Source organism: Pectinophora gossypiella, chromosome 1 (genome assembly GCF_024362695.1).
Source record: "Pectinophora gossypiella chromosome 1, ilPecGoss1.1, whole genome shotgun sequence".
Classification (NCBI taxonomy): Eukaryota; Metazoa; Arthropoda; class Insecta; order Lepidoptera; family Gelechiidae; genus Pectinophora; species Pectinophora gossypiella.
In genome coordinates this window covers 12,676,741-12,691,873 of record NC_065404.1, presented here as the reverse complement: position 1 = coordinate 12,691,873, position 15,133 = coordinate 12,676,741, and the positions used below count along the sequence as shown (strand labels likewise).

The 15,133-nt window shown below is 37.8% G+C and overlaps 2 protein-coding genes across 5 annotated transcripts; one reads left to right on the top strand and one right to left on the bottom strand.

Moving 5' to 3' along the window:
* Positions 1–245: 245 nt before the first annotated feature.
* On the top strand, positions 246–1,091 carry LOC126366821 (inosine triphosphate pyrophosphatase). The gene has a single exon (XM_050010149.1). It carries the CDS (start codon positions 292–294, stop codon positions 1,012–1,014), a length of 723 nt encoding a protein of 240 aa, XP_049866106.1. The 5' UTR covers positions 246–291; the 3' UTR covers positions 1,015–1,091.
* LOC126373834 (protein artichoke) lies at positions 1,079–13,234 on the bottom strand. Of its 4 annotated transcripts, none has more exons than XM_050023882.1 (4): positions 13,112–13,234; positions 5,571–5,782; positions 2,800–5,423; positions 1,079–2,721 (listed from the first exon to the last, which is right to left on the bottom strand). In XM_050023882.1, exons 2-4 carry the CDS (start codon positions 5,711–5,713, stop codon positions 1,193–1,195), a joined length of 4,296 nt encoding a protein of 1,431 aa, XP_049879839.1. In that variant the 5' UTR covers positions 5,714–5,782; positions 13,112–13,234; the 3' UTR covers positions 1,079–1,192. The 4 variants fall into 4 exon arrangements, with proteins under 4 accessions (XP_049879839.1, XP_049886861.1, XP_049865245.1 ...); XM_050030904.1 differs by lacking the exon at positions 13,112–13,234 and adding an exon at positions 12,063–12,203; XM_050009288.1 differs by lacking the exon at positions 13,112–13,234 and adding an exon at positions 11,544–11,565.
* Between the last annotated feature and the right edge of the window lie 1,899 nt (positions 13,235–15,133).

The following is a 15,133-nucleotide window of genomic DNA, read 5'->3' as shown; positions in this document are numbered from 1 at the left end:
TATTTTTATAGCAAAAGTGAATTCAACGAAAACACTTTGTATTGTCTATGAAAGAATTTCTACGTTGTTTCTACGTGTATCGGTGTATCCGTCGGATACACCGATACACGTAGAAATGTATCCGTCGGATACCATGTTCGGATACTATCCGAACATCCGAACGTTTCCAATCATACAATGGCCTAAAGGTCTTTGTAACCAGGCCAAAAATTAAAAAAATGATAATCAAACAATCATTCGTTCAATTGCATTCAATAATTCGTTCTTTTGTCATATTCAAAATATTGTTGAATGACAAATTTACCAAAATTCAAAAGTTTTGTGGTTAAGTTAATGCTAAAAACCACGATAAAATGCTCACAGTCTCGCATTTTTACATCATTTGCTAATAGTTGTCACTTCAATTTGTACGTCTCACAGAGAACTATACCAAAAATGTCTGATAAGTGTCATGATATAACCTTCGTTACTGGTAATGCAAGGAAGTTAGAAGAGCTGCGAGCCATTGTGGGGAACACCTTTCCGTTTCAAATAATTAGTCACAAGTTAGATTTACCGGAGCTCCAGGGAGACCTTGAGGAGGTTTCTGTGAAGAAGTGCCAAGAAGCGGCGCGGCGTCTGAAAAGTCGCGTTCTCGTGGAAGATACTGCGCTATGCTTCAACGCTATGCAAGGCTTGCCTGGCCCTTACATCAAATGGTTCCTAGAAAAGTTGCAGCCAGAGGGAGTTCATAGAATGTTGTCAGGCTGGGAGGATAAAAGTGCTGAAGCAGTGTGCACATTCGCATACTGTGATGGAACATGTGATGATGACAATGTTATGTTGTTCCAAGGGAGAACGAAGGGTACCATCGTGTCTCCGAGAGGCTGCACGGATTTCGGCTGGGACTGCATATTCCAGCCAGAAGGCTATGACAAAACATACGGTGAACTACCAAAGGAAGAGAAAAATAAAATATCTCATAGATACAGAGCTTTGGAGAAGTTAAAAAAACATTTTGAAAATTGTAAGTAGGTAGTTAATTTACTATTTATGTAATGTTGTTGAATTGTCTTCTGACTGGTGAATAAAAAAATAGTAAGTTTATATAACACATTTATTTTAATTCAAACCCATTCTAAAAGTCAAACATACCTACTGCACTAAGGATTGTTTACAGTACATTAACTCATGTGATAATGTATTATTCTGTTTATATAAATCTACAAATTATATAACAGATCATATGATATAATATAACAGCTGATTTATTAATCTGAAAGCTTCTATTGGTGGTGTGCACCCCAGGGGCAATGTAAGGCTCTAAATTAGAATTATTATAATTTTTGTAATACCAGTCTTTTCCATCGGATTGTTTCGTTCTTGTGTTCACGGGGTTTAAAGGTTCTGTAAATCTAGTTTTCGCTTCTCTGTTTATCACTGGTGAGTAGTTATCTCTTAAATCATAATGCTCTACATGAGGCATGTTTACTTTGGTGATAGTAGCTGGTCTCTTACTGTAGTTTCTTCTTATTAATTCTTCATTATTTGGCACCAGAACAGCTGATAATGCTGTAGGCTGGTTCTCAATGTTATCCACATGTTTTTTGATAGGAGGCTTAGAAGTCACTGGAGTGGAAGATCCATATGACACAGTACTAGTCTCCATCCATGCTTGTAATGACATATCATGGCTTGTGTCTGTAGTAATCAGTATTCCTTCCTTCTCTGTCACCTGAGTTATAGTAAGGTTTGACTCCATCATATTGTATTTGCTCAAGTTGATAGGATCACTCTTCTGTTCTTCTACATTTTTAGTTCTGTTGTAGGCAATATGTGTACTGTTATCGTCGTCCAGATAAGCCTGAAGTTCGTGGATTTCGCTCTTCATCTTTTGATGAGTTGTGTTACTTTGTACTATTTTGACTGGTGGTTTTGAAGAGTCCACTGCTATACTCTGCTGAACATTTCCTCCCATGCTATAATTACTTCCACCTTGACTGTTAAGAATGTTGTGTGTCATATTAATGGCAGGGTTCAATATTGGTGTGAACCCACCAGCTGTCGTTGGTAGTACTGGTTCAAAACCTCCAGTTTCGAACTTAGGTGTATCTGGTGTATGGTATTTATTTCCGTTTTGGTTCTTGTTTTCAGTCCAGTCTGCTTTGCGACCAGTATTCAACAGCTTCCCCATGTCAATGGAAGGTAAAGGCATGCCGAAGAATGTGAATCCTCCAGTAGGAGGCTTGCTAGTGGTCGCGACTGTGTTTTTATTTCCCATATTATTCTTCATACCGGCATAGATTGTAGGAGTTTGTCCAAGAGTTTGCGATCGATTCGTATTCTGTATCTGATTGACTTCGTTGTTAAGACCATCGATTAATGTCTCGTTGTAAGGATAATCGACGTACTCGTCATAGAAATACTCGGATTCTTCAGGTGATGGTCTATTCGTAATTTTATTAATCTGATAGTTATTTCTGATTTGCGTTGCATAGTCTTTTATCTTATCCAATGATGAAAATACTTGCGACGTTGCCAAGTTGGGGAGCAGTGCTTCATTTTCGTGTGTTACGCACGACCTTAAGTCTTCATTACTAACTGGTGCATTTACACAATCGTCTCTTGAAAATGGCATTCCTTTAACGTAGGTTCCATCCGCACATTTCGGTCCAATAGACGATGATTCAGACAGCCAAGATTTCAGCCATATTATTCTGCAGTTGCACACGAGAGGATTGCCTGTTAACAAAATAACAAATGTTAATTAACAAAAAGTGAGAACAATAATTTATTTACGAAATAATATAAATCACTCACCATCCATGTCCAAAATGGCGATGTTATTTCGCAACTTCGCAAAAGTTGGCTCAGACACCGTTGTTAATTTGTTATTACGTAGTGACAAAACTTTTAGTCTTGGCATAAAATCGAATGGCTGACCACCAACATGACAAATGTGGTTGTTATCTAAATTCAATTCTACCAACCACTCCATGTATTGGAATGTGGCTCTCGTTATTTGCGTCAGTCTGTTAAGACTCAGATCTAACACTTCCAAAGATGACAATTGCCTTAATCCCGAGCTATCGATGTTAGTCAGCTGATTATTGCTTAAATTCATGTACTGAACCAATGGAATGTTCTCGAAAGCTCGAACTGATATAAACTGCAGTCGGTTGCCTTGCATCTCTATTATCCTCAACTTAGGCAGATTAGAAAACACGCGGTCAGGCAAGTCAACGATGTGGTTTCGACTCAGATGAATTGCCACCAAGTTTGGAAGATTTTCAATCGCTTTTGCGTGAATAATTTCAATTTGATTATTGTCTAAATCAATCGTTTCTAGATCTCTCAGATCTCTGAAAGTACCAGTGCGTATCTCAGTCAACTTGTTGTTAGGCATTTTTATACCTGTTAAAGAATGTATGTTGTTTATCGTGTTTCCATCAAATCGCTTAATATGATTGTAACTGGCATCTAAAATCTTCAATTTAGGCAGCATATTTAATGTCACGGGTAATTCGTTGAGATGATTTGATGAAATATTTAAGACTTCGACATCTAAAGCTTTGTTTACAATATTTGGACTGATGCTCTTCAGTTTGTTTTTACTGAAGTCTAAAGTTGATAACACAGCATTATCTTTAATCGCAACAAAGTCAAAGTTTTCTATTGTATTCCCATGTAAATTTACTTGCTTTAAATTTGCCATGTTACTGAAGCTTTTAGGGTGAATCGAAATTATTTGGTTATCGCTCAAATCTAGTACTTCTAACTGGCCTAAGTCCGAGAACGTTGTGACGTCGATTTGCCTTAAACCATTTCGTTTCATATAAAATCTGCGTAGGTTATGAAGTGTTTTCATACTATTGTGTGGCACTTTTTGAATTCCATTGTTTGAAATATCTAAAGTTCTTAAAGAAGGCAGATCTAGGTCTGGTGATGGTGGCATGGGCAAGTTTGTTATTTGATTCTTCTGTAAATAAAGTTTTTCTAATCCTCTAGGCAAACCAGGAACAAATTCTACTAGTCTGTTCGAACTAACATCCAATTCGTAGAGATTCTCCAAGTTTCTAAATGTCGCTGGATGTGTAGAAACGAGAGCATTTGAAGAAATATTGATAAACTCTAACAACGGTGTTTGCATGAATGTTATGGGGTCTATAATGGCCAGCTGATTGTTACTAAAGTTAATTCGCCGTAGAGATGGCAGGTTGAATAACAGTTTGGGTTGTAATCGTTGGAATAAATTGTAAGACAAATCTAAACCTTTTAATGCTGGCAGATTCCAAAATGGACCTTCAATCATGTCAGTGAGCGAATTATTTCTCAAGTGTAACTCTCGCAACGCAGGCATAGTCATAAACGCGTCTGCTTGGATGAATTTAATGTTGTTTTTGTTCAAGTGTAACCGCTCTAAATTCGGATGGCCTCGTAGAGCGCCTCTAGGAATTTCTTGCAACAAGTTATCGCTCATATCAAGAAATCGCAAGCGAGGTAATGCATCAAGTAACGCTCGAAATTCTGAAATATGCATAATTTGGTTCCCGATCAGAGTAAGCTCTTCTACGCCACTACCGGATTGCTGTAAAAATGATTCAGGGTGTATTTGACTAATTTGGTTATAATTAAGGTCAACAATTCTGAGTTTAGGGACTCTATGAAATGCTCCATGGTGTATAATATTTATGTTGTTGTTTGATAGATATAGTTTCTCCAGCATAGGCTGATCGACAAAAGCTCCTTCGTTTAGTTTATCAATAAGATTATGATTGAGATTTAGAAGTGTGAGATTTGGCAAGTCTCTCGTAGCACGGCCGACCATTGTAGCATCGTTAATTTTATTGTTACTCAACGATAGTTCCGATAATGTAGGCAGTAGAGACAGAGCCCTCATGTGTATAAGATTGATGCCACAGTCTGTTATTTCAAGTCTACGCAGTTTAGGTAAGTTATACAGCGCATTTTCCTTCAGAATTCTAAGGTTTGGACTTCCCCTTATAAACAACCTTTCCAGAATTGGTAGATTTTCAAATGTATGCTCATTTACAGCAATCAAACTTTCCGACTGTATGTTCACATATCTTAGTTTTGGCATGTTTAGTAGAGCTGGTATCCGTTTCAGATTTTGTGATTCGATCGTAACTGCTTGTAGATTTTGTAGTTTCATTAGGCTCTCAGCGGGTACATTTCTCAAATCATTTTCGACTATGTATATTTCTACCAAGTTTGCTTCTTGCGTTTCCAACCATGCTGCGGATACTCTTTCGAGACCATTGTGACGTAACATCAAGCGGAGTATTTTCACATTTTGGAATATCTTCCCTGGTAGCGATGGGAGGTAATTATTTTCAATTATGAGTTCATCTATTGGCTTTCTGATGTAATCTCCAACTTTCTGGACTCCCTTGACAACTTGCGGCAAATCGCTGTGTGTGCACCTATAACAAAACATTAAAGGTATAGTTAGGTAATTATAAAAAGTACGTAAGTAAAATTGCTGTCGTGTCCGTGAACAGCTGGAAACACGACATATACTTTGTTATTGGCCATGTCTAAAATTTAATCAAGTAATGGGTTTCAAATACCATATCTGAATATCTTCGTTTCTGTTCGTGCATATGCATGGAAGTATCGTTTCCGGAATCGGGCATATTGTGGATTGTGCTGTCACAAGTGCATTTATCACGAGAATGAGCCATAGGAGCGTCGTTTCCACTTTGAAATCCATTCCTCTGCTTCGTCTGAGACAGTCATTGTAGCATGCTCAATTAGGAGATTGCCTTCTCCGATGGTACACCTGAAAATTAATGTTTCTATTTTAGAACATTTCGGTATTTTTGTGTCTAAAAGAAAGCTCGGTGAGGTGTGGGTTAGTTCATCTTACGATGGATGTACCTCTGTACAGCTTAGAACGTGGACTTATGTTGTTATTATTTTATGGTACCTCGTTTGTTGCTGATGAGTGTTACTTTTGGACGAGGTCTAAAAAGAATAATAGTTCGGCGGTAGGTAAATCTTGTCTCCTTAATAAACCGATTGCCAAAATGTAGTGCAGAACGGCTAAACTGCCGATGTTTTTCTTCTAGTTCATCGTCCGTAGGGAAATTGAGCTCAATCTTCGCTTGTGCTTACAACTTCAAAAAGGTGTTTTATTTTTACCTATATCTAATCTAACTACTTTCCCCACATCAACACAGCAATAACTACAATCAAAACAGCGGCTTCTTCAAAATCGATTATCGACACTTTCGTTCGAAATATCTAGTGTTAATTGACGTTACTAATTAATAGGGAAGCCGGGATTCTAATCGTGATCCGGTTGCGTCAAGGACCAGTAAAACAATGACTCCACAACAATAGAGGAGGCACAACGGTCCGGTGGTTAGGTTGCACTTTCACTCACTCCCATTGTTCCTATTGGCGATTTATTGTACTCCATGCAACGTTATTTGCGTCATTGTCTTAGATGTTACACAATCTCGTTTATTTTTGGAGGTTTTTGGGTCCTGTTATGTAGGTCATTATAAACAAGCGTATTGGTGAGGGTACGCTATAGTCTAAGGTAGTTTAATAGTATTTACATTCGATAATTCTTTGATAATGAAAAACTTAGTGTGGCTGTAAAATGTGTTCTGGGGACTTCTCGTTCAGCTCTAATAGGGATTACCAGCGCAACTCCAGCAGGCTTTCCGATTAGTGATTACGTGGCTACGTAAAATCTAAGTCAAAGAAAACTTCATAATAGTAAAGTAACAATGTATCTGAATCGTTTAGGTAATTTGCACATATTTTTCACAGTTACTTAATGATATTCTTTCTTAATTGAATTATAAACTTTGTAATTGTAACACCCGGCAATTAGGTACTTAGAAATAAAGCTATGTGATCTAATATTCAGATTACGTACCTACTAACCTGCATTATATTAGTATGGTGAAATATTGCGTTCCATAAAATCACCGCTTAAGACACCTAACATACCATAACATCACGCCTGCATCCCTGACGGGATAGGCAGAGGCGTAGTATACTTATACTAGTTATATTCCCACTCCTCACCAGCGAAGTACCATGTAATAAGGAGCGAGTTAACCGGGGACAAACCCTGGAAACCACGTGACATCAGTTATCTATGGTCCAAATATGAATTCAAACTCATAAAGTCGAATTCAGCGGTTTACCCCCAGCCGGGATTGGAAACCGTGACTCTGATATACCTAATTCATGCGTTCTCCGAATAGGACTATCAGGAGTTCTGATACGTATCTAATACTACTTTTTCGAATAATTTACTTAGGTAAAACATACATACATACATAAACTCACGCCTATTTCCCACCGGGGGAAGCAGAGAAGAATTCCATTTGCTTCGATCCTAACACACTTGTCTTGCATCCTCCACATTCATCAATCGCTCCATACACGCGCGCCGGTTCAGAGTAGATCGTATTCAACTTTTTCTAAGGACATCTCCAATTTGGTCAATTGAGGAGCTCGGTGGCGCAGTGGTAAACGCGCTCGGTCTGCGATTGTTAAAGTTAAGCAACTTTCGCAAAGGCCGGTCATAGGATGGGTGACCACAAAAAAAAAGTTTTCATCTCGAGCTCCTCCATGCTTCGGAAGGCACGTTAAGCCGTTGGTCCCGGCTGCATTAGCAGTCGTTAATAACCATCAATCCGCACTGGGCCCGCGTGACGGTTTAAGGCCCGATCTCCCTATCCATCCATAGGGAAGGCCCGTGCCCCAGCAGTGGGGACGTTAATGGGCTGATGATGATGAAGTCCTTGTAGGTCTTCCTCTGTCAGCCCTACCATCAACTTTCGCTTAAAACAAAACAATAATTATGTTTAGGTAAAACAGATGGTGAATAAATAAACAATCCCGGATGTAGCACTATTTTAGAACTGTCAAATACAATGATGTGCGGTTTGGGAACGTTCCCTGCAGTAAAAAGCGAAAAACTTAAGTATAAAGAGCATTGTTACCTAACTTTTAGGCAGATAAGACCAGAGTACAAAAAAGAACAAATTGAAAAAGGAAAGCGGTGAGGGTCCTTTATTAAAGAGTTTTTACAACGGCAACATTCCTACTGGGAACATAGAGAAATGCACATCACTGTCAAATAACACCACATTTTCTCTGTCCCCCGATTGTACCTATGTCAAACCAAGTCCAATTCCAACCAAAGTATGGAAGTACTTCTATCAACGGAAGCACCCATCGAAACGGTTATCATTATGGTACAGTTACACACTTATCTGTAACTGTCGCTGTGTCATCCTGTTCCAACTCGCTACGGAGGTAGGCCAACCTCATCTACTTGAGATACTGTGTCTATATACCGTGACGTTGTGGTAGGTAAGGTACCAACGATCTTCTAGAGCCTAAAAAGCAAGTCTAAAATTTAGGCGGTAGTATGAGTAGTAGGTATACGAAGATCGAGCGGTTTGAGGTCGCAGGTTCGAATCCAGCACAGGCCTAAACCTAAACCTATGATTGTTGAATTTGTTTTCGAATTCATGTTTGGATTATAAATGATTATCACGTGTTCAGCGGTGAAAGAAAACATCGTGAGGAAACCGATATTCCCGAGAAATGCATTTTTGGAGGTATGTGACCTAACCTGTATTGGGCTGGTTTTCCCTTCGCGGGTTAGAATGTCAGACAGACAATTGGTTCTGTAAAAAACCGGACCTGTCAAATCTTCAGGTTAGGTAAGCGGACCCTGTGAAAAACGGGATAATGCTAGGGAGATGATGATGGGATAAAATAGGAGGTATGTCTTCAAAGTACGAGTAATAGGTACAATTATTATGATAATGTATTGTCGCTTTCAGTCGAAACGACGACATTCAACTGCAATTTTATCTAGCGTTAAATAATAAATAGGTATTTATGATAAGTAATTGCAAACATAATTATACTTTTGGTACCCACTTTGTTTAAGATGACGTCATGCATGTGTGTTTGACGTTTCGTAATTCCACGGGAATGTGGGTTTCCTCACGATGTTTTCTTTCACCGCTGAGCACGTGATAATAATTTATGATCCAGACATGAATTCTATAACAAATTCGTCAATCAGTGGTTTAGGCCTGTGCTGGATTCGAACTTGCGACTTTAAATTGAGAGGCAAGCGTTCTACCAACTGGGCTACCACCAAAATAACAAACATTCACTCTACTCCTTTATCCCATTTTCTATTATTAAAAATAACGTTAGGTATATTTTATTGGATAAGTAGATTAAAGAAACATAATAGATGGGGTGTTGAATCATCTTTGCACGTAAACCGTTGCAGTTGTCGCCACTGATTTGACGTCTATAATGCCAAAAAAATAGGCTAAAACTTTGGATTTAGAACAAAATTTTTATAGCTTTTTACACATGTAGTCACGAATCTTTCCTCTTTATAATGTTGGTGTAAGTAGATGTATATTTAGTGATGCCATAGAATAAGGAACGACTACGTATAGAACGGCAACTCTCCGCTCCCCGCCAGCGGCTCAGCTATGACCCCCCCCCCCCCCGGTCTTACTTTAGTCTTCAATCGTATGGGCGTCAACGTCACACACACAGATGCGCGTGTACGATAACGTCAATGTGTGGCGTCTGTGTAAAACAAGGTGTTTTGTGTGAAGTGTCCGGGGTCGGATTATGCTATACTAGCTCCATGTTAAGCCCGGTATTGATCACTAAGTACCTAGGTACTTAAGTTTATGTTAGATATGCGTATAGATGATCTAATTATGATGGTTCTATGTACTATGTGATGATCTATATGTGATATAGTGTACCTAGGTTTTATTTATAAATATTCATAGGCTATGTGCATGTGCAATATTGTTGAAAGCTGGGTCAATGCGCTTGCGCATGCGATCCTTATCACGATGCATTTCACTAGGTATATCGTGTTGCACCTTCTGATATGAGCTGTGACTTTTTGCATTGAACAATAAAATTAATTTATTTTTAATTTCACTATGTTCTATGCGCTCGATAAAGAATACCTACTATTTGGGTATTTGTATTGTATTGTTGTGCAGGAAGTGGTAGGAAAGTACGTGCTTAGTATTGAAGTCATTGATGTGAATAAAATGACAGTAGGTAGGTTCGCATTCATATCGTATTTCGCAACATAATATATAATTTTCGCATTTATTTCGCTTACAACAGGGATAATATAAGCAACTTTTCGTTAACAATAGCTACTCTTTAATGAACCTACTTCGAAAAAAAAATAGGCGAGCACCGCTGGCGCCCCGCGGGTCTTCTTTCGTATCGCAGACTATAATTTTAATCCTGCGATTTTACCCAGCAAATGAAACGATCCTAAAAAGTATCTAAATTCAGTTGTCCGTAATAAATAATTAAGGAAAGCAGATTAAATTTAATGGGGGAAAACTTAATAGATTTATTTGACGTTTCCTTAACGTCACTGTTAGAAGGTTTAATTTTCCTCGTTTATTATGTGTTTGGGGCTGTCAAATGTGATCTATTAAATTTGCCCTATTTAAGTTTTTTCCCAGAAATAGTTTGTCGACGGAAACCACAATTAGGAAATATTATTTAATAGGTGAATGTATCTTTTTTTTACTATTCCTTATCTATAATTGTGGTTGTTTGTTATCAACGCTGCTTATCACTCCAAGCATAATAGAATGAAAGAAATAGGCAATGTTCTATTCTATCAATCCCAAAGTACTTAAAACATGAATCTAAAACTAAAATATCTATATAAAAAATCTAAAAGTTTTAATTTTAATACACACTTCCTCTCTTCCCTTCAACGTTGCTGTGCCCTACAGGGTCTATGTTTTAGTTTTCATATTATGTAACACCCCATTGTACTTCATGGAATGCAATAAATAATTGAGTATTGAATGTGTGTACCTAAATTAAGAATCATTTGCCGATACGCTGGCAAAGTATACCTATAGCCTACAGCAAGACCTTCTCTCCTTCCTTCCTTTTTCCTTTTCTTTTTTCTCTTTTGTTTTTTCCTGTTTGCGCAATAAAGTATTTGTTATGTTAAGACCTAAGTGAGCATAACATGGCCTTATGGTGTAAACCTCGTAAATTCACATTCTGATGTGATTTTCAGTAAAAATACCTCGATTTAATTCAATAAATTTTATTTGTGGTAATAATTTAGACAAAAAATAATCGACCTGGATTGATACTTGCGTGTATATATTATTGTTTACTGTTAACAAAAATCATATAACATAACATGAACAGCCTATACACGTCCCACTGCTGGGCACAGGCCTCCCCTCAATTAACCGGAGGAGGTATGGAGCATACTCCACCACGCTGCTCCACTGCGGGTTTTTGAAGGACCAATGGCTTAGCGTGCCTTCGTGCGTGCACGGAATCGTCTTACTTTTCGGACACCTGCAATGTCCTTACCAAACAAAGTACAGTATCATAAAGTGATTTCGACAATATCCCCATTAGGAATCGAACCCGGAGCTCCAGATCGTGTGCCCAACGCTCTAACCACTACTTAGACCACAGAGGCTGTTCAAAATATATTTTTTCAAAAAGTTGCTTACTGTCGCATACAGGTGTAGTGCACTGGCTGGTGTGTAGATGGTAAATAATGCGGCGATTGAGTTGACCACGATATTGAAATAATGCCATACAAAAATTACATGTTACGTTGCAGTCGATCGTAGAAGAAGAGAGACAAAGTGTTGCCATTTGATACATAAAAAATATAATTAGTTGGATATTGCCAACACTTACGACGTCTTCACTAAGTTTATAGCGACGATAAATAGAAGATGGATGGTGTCCTCCTAAGTTATGCTCTACCTACTCCAATACGTAGGTACATATGGATGGGTGCATGATTTTATACTATATGAAATCGTAACAAAACAAACTTATTAGTGAATAAGTTACCAGGGTTGATGAGGTTGGTAATTCACCTCACTATCCATACGATAGAAGAAGAGTAAGTTTGATTTAAGGACCTACTCTAGAATCTATTAACTTGTTATCCCTTATTCCTTCCTCACTACATACCACCACCAACCTCTCCAACCAAAACAAATGCCAATTCCATTTACCACGTGATCGTCGATGCAACAGAGACACAACTGCTTTGAGCTTACAATAACCGCTAGTATTATACTATTACGTAACACCTGTTCACTCTATCCAATCCTGGACAAGCGTGCCTTGTGGTGGCCAAACGCGGACTGGGATGCGGAGTAGATTTCGCATGTAAACACCAGACTTTCGGTTCACAGCTCGATGCGCACCAAGTAACTTATCTTTCACCATTGTGGCGCGTGCGCAAGAACCTTCCGTGCTACTATGCAGATGGGAGAGTAGGTAGAAAATGTATTTCTCTTTTGTTGTATGACAGATAGGTAGTAGATATGAGCAAAGAAACGCGTCTTTCGATAATTCGTATAGTTTTTAACGTGTGCGTTAAAACGCATCGTTTCTAATACTCTCCTAACTGTACGCGTAGATAGGAGAGAAAAATGAAAAATCCACAAAACAGTACAGTCATGAGCAATATAATGTAATTAATGTGACTTACTGTTTAATTTGTCAAAATGCTATGTGACATGGTTTCAAAGTGTAAGTATCGAAACTTATTAGTCCTCGTGACCGCACAGCCAACCTGCTCGTTTAAGCTTTCGTTATTTTTCGTTACTATTAAGTATTCGTGGTGAAAAATACAATACTTACTTGGGTTTTTGTGAAATTATGGGTACCTTACCTACTTCGCTACCCTTTGCTCTACCATCAAGGAACATGACTCATTGATCAACCCGTTAGTATTGGGTGGGTGGGTATTCTTTCCTTACCGAATCTTCCGAAATGTATGGTTTTATAGTATCTAATTGTTCTACAAGTTTATATCAATCCAGAAGATTGCGTAGGTTTATAACATTATTGGATAAAAAAAATATTGATTAAGTACCTGATCGTGATAATGATGACATTTTTGGATTATGAGCCTGAATTTAACTTACTACAAACGTGCGAATGTTGCCATGCAAGTTAAAGAAACTAAGCTACCTTCAAGACAACTCTGCGGACTAGGTTATATATTTTACTAATCTTTGATGCCAAATTGCAAAACAAAATGAAGAGCGCTTACCGCACATCTCGATAAAATCTAGTTTACCATGTGGTAACAAGGAAGCACGCGTGGACAATGAAATTGACATGTTTTGTCTAATTATTATGAACAATTGAACAAAATGGAAACACTATTATAAAAGTTCCATTATTTATAATGAGGTTCTGTTGTACGTTATTTGTTGGCGTGTTACATTGAAAAGATAATATTTTATGAACATTCCGAGCCCGTCGTTCTAGGTTAATTAAAGTGGTACTTAAGTACCTATATGCATTTACTACAAACGCCTGATAACTAGGGCTCACAGCCTGTAAGAAACTCAAAAATCCCTTGTCCCGGAAACGTGCGTGCTTCAAGATTCGCAAGTTTCTGAAATTTCCAAAAACAAAAGAGGCATAGCTTCAATGGGGCAAAACGTGGTCTTCATTTTTACTATCACACTTGGCTCTACCATTAATAGTCAATAAAGCCAGAGCTTTCTACCTAACTTCTAATTTGCCAGGGACAGGTCCGATTTTGATGGTTTTTTTAGTAGGGGTTGTTTTTTATATTATCATTTAAAATCAGAAACATCGTGAGTGGCGCAAATAAATATTCAAATTAAAAAAAATATTGTTTTTATAAAGTATAAAGTACTTTTCAGATTCTGTACAAGGACTTCTGTTTAACCAATAAAATAAATAAGAATAAATATAAACAGCCTATATGTTCCACTGCTGGACACAGGCGGCCTCCCCTCAATCAACCGGAAGGGGAAAAAATGGGAGTTAATCGAATAAATAGTTTATCAAAAAGACGGCGAAATGAATGTTGATATTGATAGATAATAAATATTTTTTATTTTTAAATAAAGACGTCAAGTCTACTATTATAACTTACATTATTATTTCATTATCACGCGTTTTTAAATGCTGGTTAATGGATATAGGCTTAAAGATAGCTGGCGAGGTGTGGGGGACAACTTTGCCTACCACTTCTTGTTATGTTAAATGCTGGAAGCAATTTTGTATGTGCAGAATTTACCTGTCAATAAAAATCAAAGTAAAAATAATTCATAGCATTCATTGTCAATATAACGGCCTTTGTGGTCCAGTGGTTGAGCGTTGGTCTCACGATCCGGAGGCCCCGGGTTCGAATCTCACAGGGGACATGTCACAAAAATCACTTTGTGATCCCTAGTTTGGTTAGGACATTACAGGCTGATCAGCTGATTGTCCGAAAGTAAGATGATCCGTGCTTCGGAAGGCACGTTAAGCCGTTGGTCCCGGTTACTACTTACTGATGTAAGTACGTAGTCGTTATATGAGTCATGTCAGGAGCCTTTGGCGATTCAATAGTAACCCTGACAACAGGGTTGATGAGGTTGATAGTTCACCTCACAACCCACACGATAGAAGAAGATTAGGGACGACAGGCGTCAATATAATATGTAAGTACCTACCCGCCATAGCCACCCGAAAGCCTTCGATTTGACCATGAATGTGGAAGCCTGATGGTTATGATACTCCATTTCATTCAAAATAATTTTGATTTGTTTCGAAGTACGGGAAAGCCCGACGAAATAAATGTTACTAAACTAAACATAAGCATAAAATAAAGAATAACTACCAAAAAGAAAAATAAACCACTAGTAGATAAGGTAACTGACCATTAAGTTAAGGGAAAACGTTCTAGAGAAAATTATTATATAAGATTTACTTGGCTTGCTTATTTTTATAACATACAAAAATATTTAAAAATAAACTCACACCCGTAATTCCTAATGGGGTTGGCAGAGCCACAAGTAACCAAAGACAACTTGCAGCCACTGTTGTAATTTATATATTAATTTAAATGTTTGTAGTATCGTTGTCATAGTAGGTGAGATAAGTCAAACTTATCACAACGAAAAAATGATATGCGAATTCGCTGTATTTATTTATCGTCTATGAATACCAGTTCACCTTGAAAATTTGGACTGACATTTAACTAAGGGCACAGGTAGTAGGTAAAGTTCTAAATATAAGTTAAAATTGTAGTACACTGGTACTGATTCATGTA

What these genes read in the sequence shown, in the direction of transcription:
- LOC126366821 (XM_050010149.1), top strand. Translation starts at nt 292, where the DNA reads ATGACAAATTTACCAAAATTCAAAAGTTTTGTGGTTAAGTTAATGCTA.
- LOC126373834 (XM_050023882.1), bottom strand. Translation starts at nt 5,713, where the DNA reads ATGGATTTCAAAGTGGAAACGACGCTCCTATGGCTCATTCTCGTGATA. An exon ending in AACGAAGATATTCAGATATG is followed by an intron (nt 5,424 to 5,570) that starts GTATTTGAAACC and finishes GTTTTGTTATAG; the next exon opens with GTGCACACACAGCGATTTGC. An exon ending in CGCCATTTTGGACATGGATG is followed by an intron (nt 2,722 to 2,799) that starts GTGAGTGATTTA and finishes TTTTGTTAACAG; the next exon opens with GCAATCCTCTCGTGTGCAAC.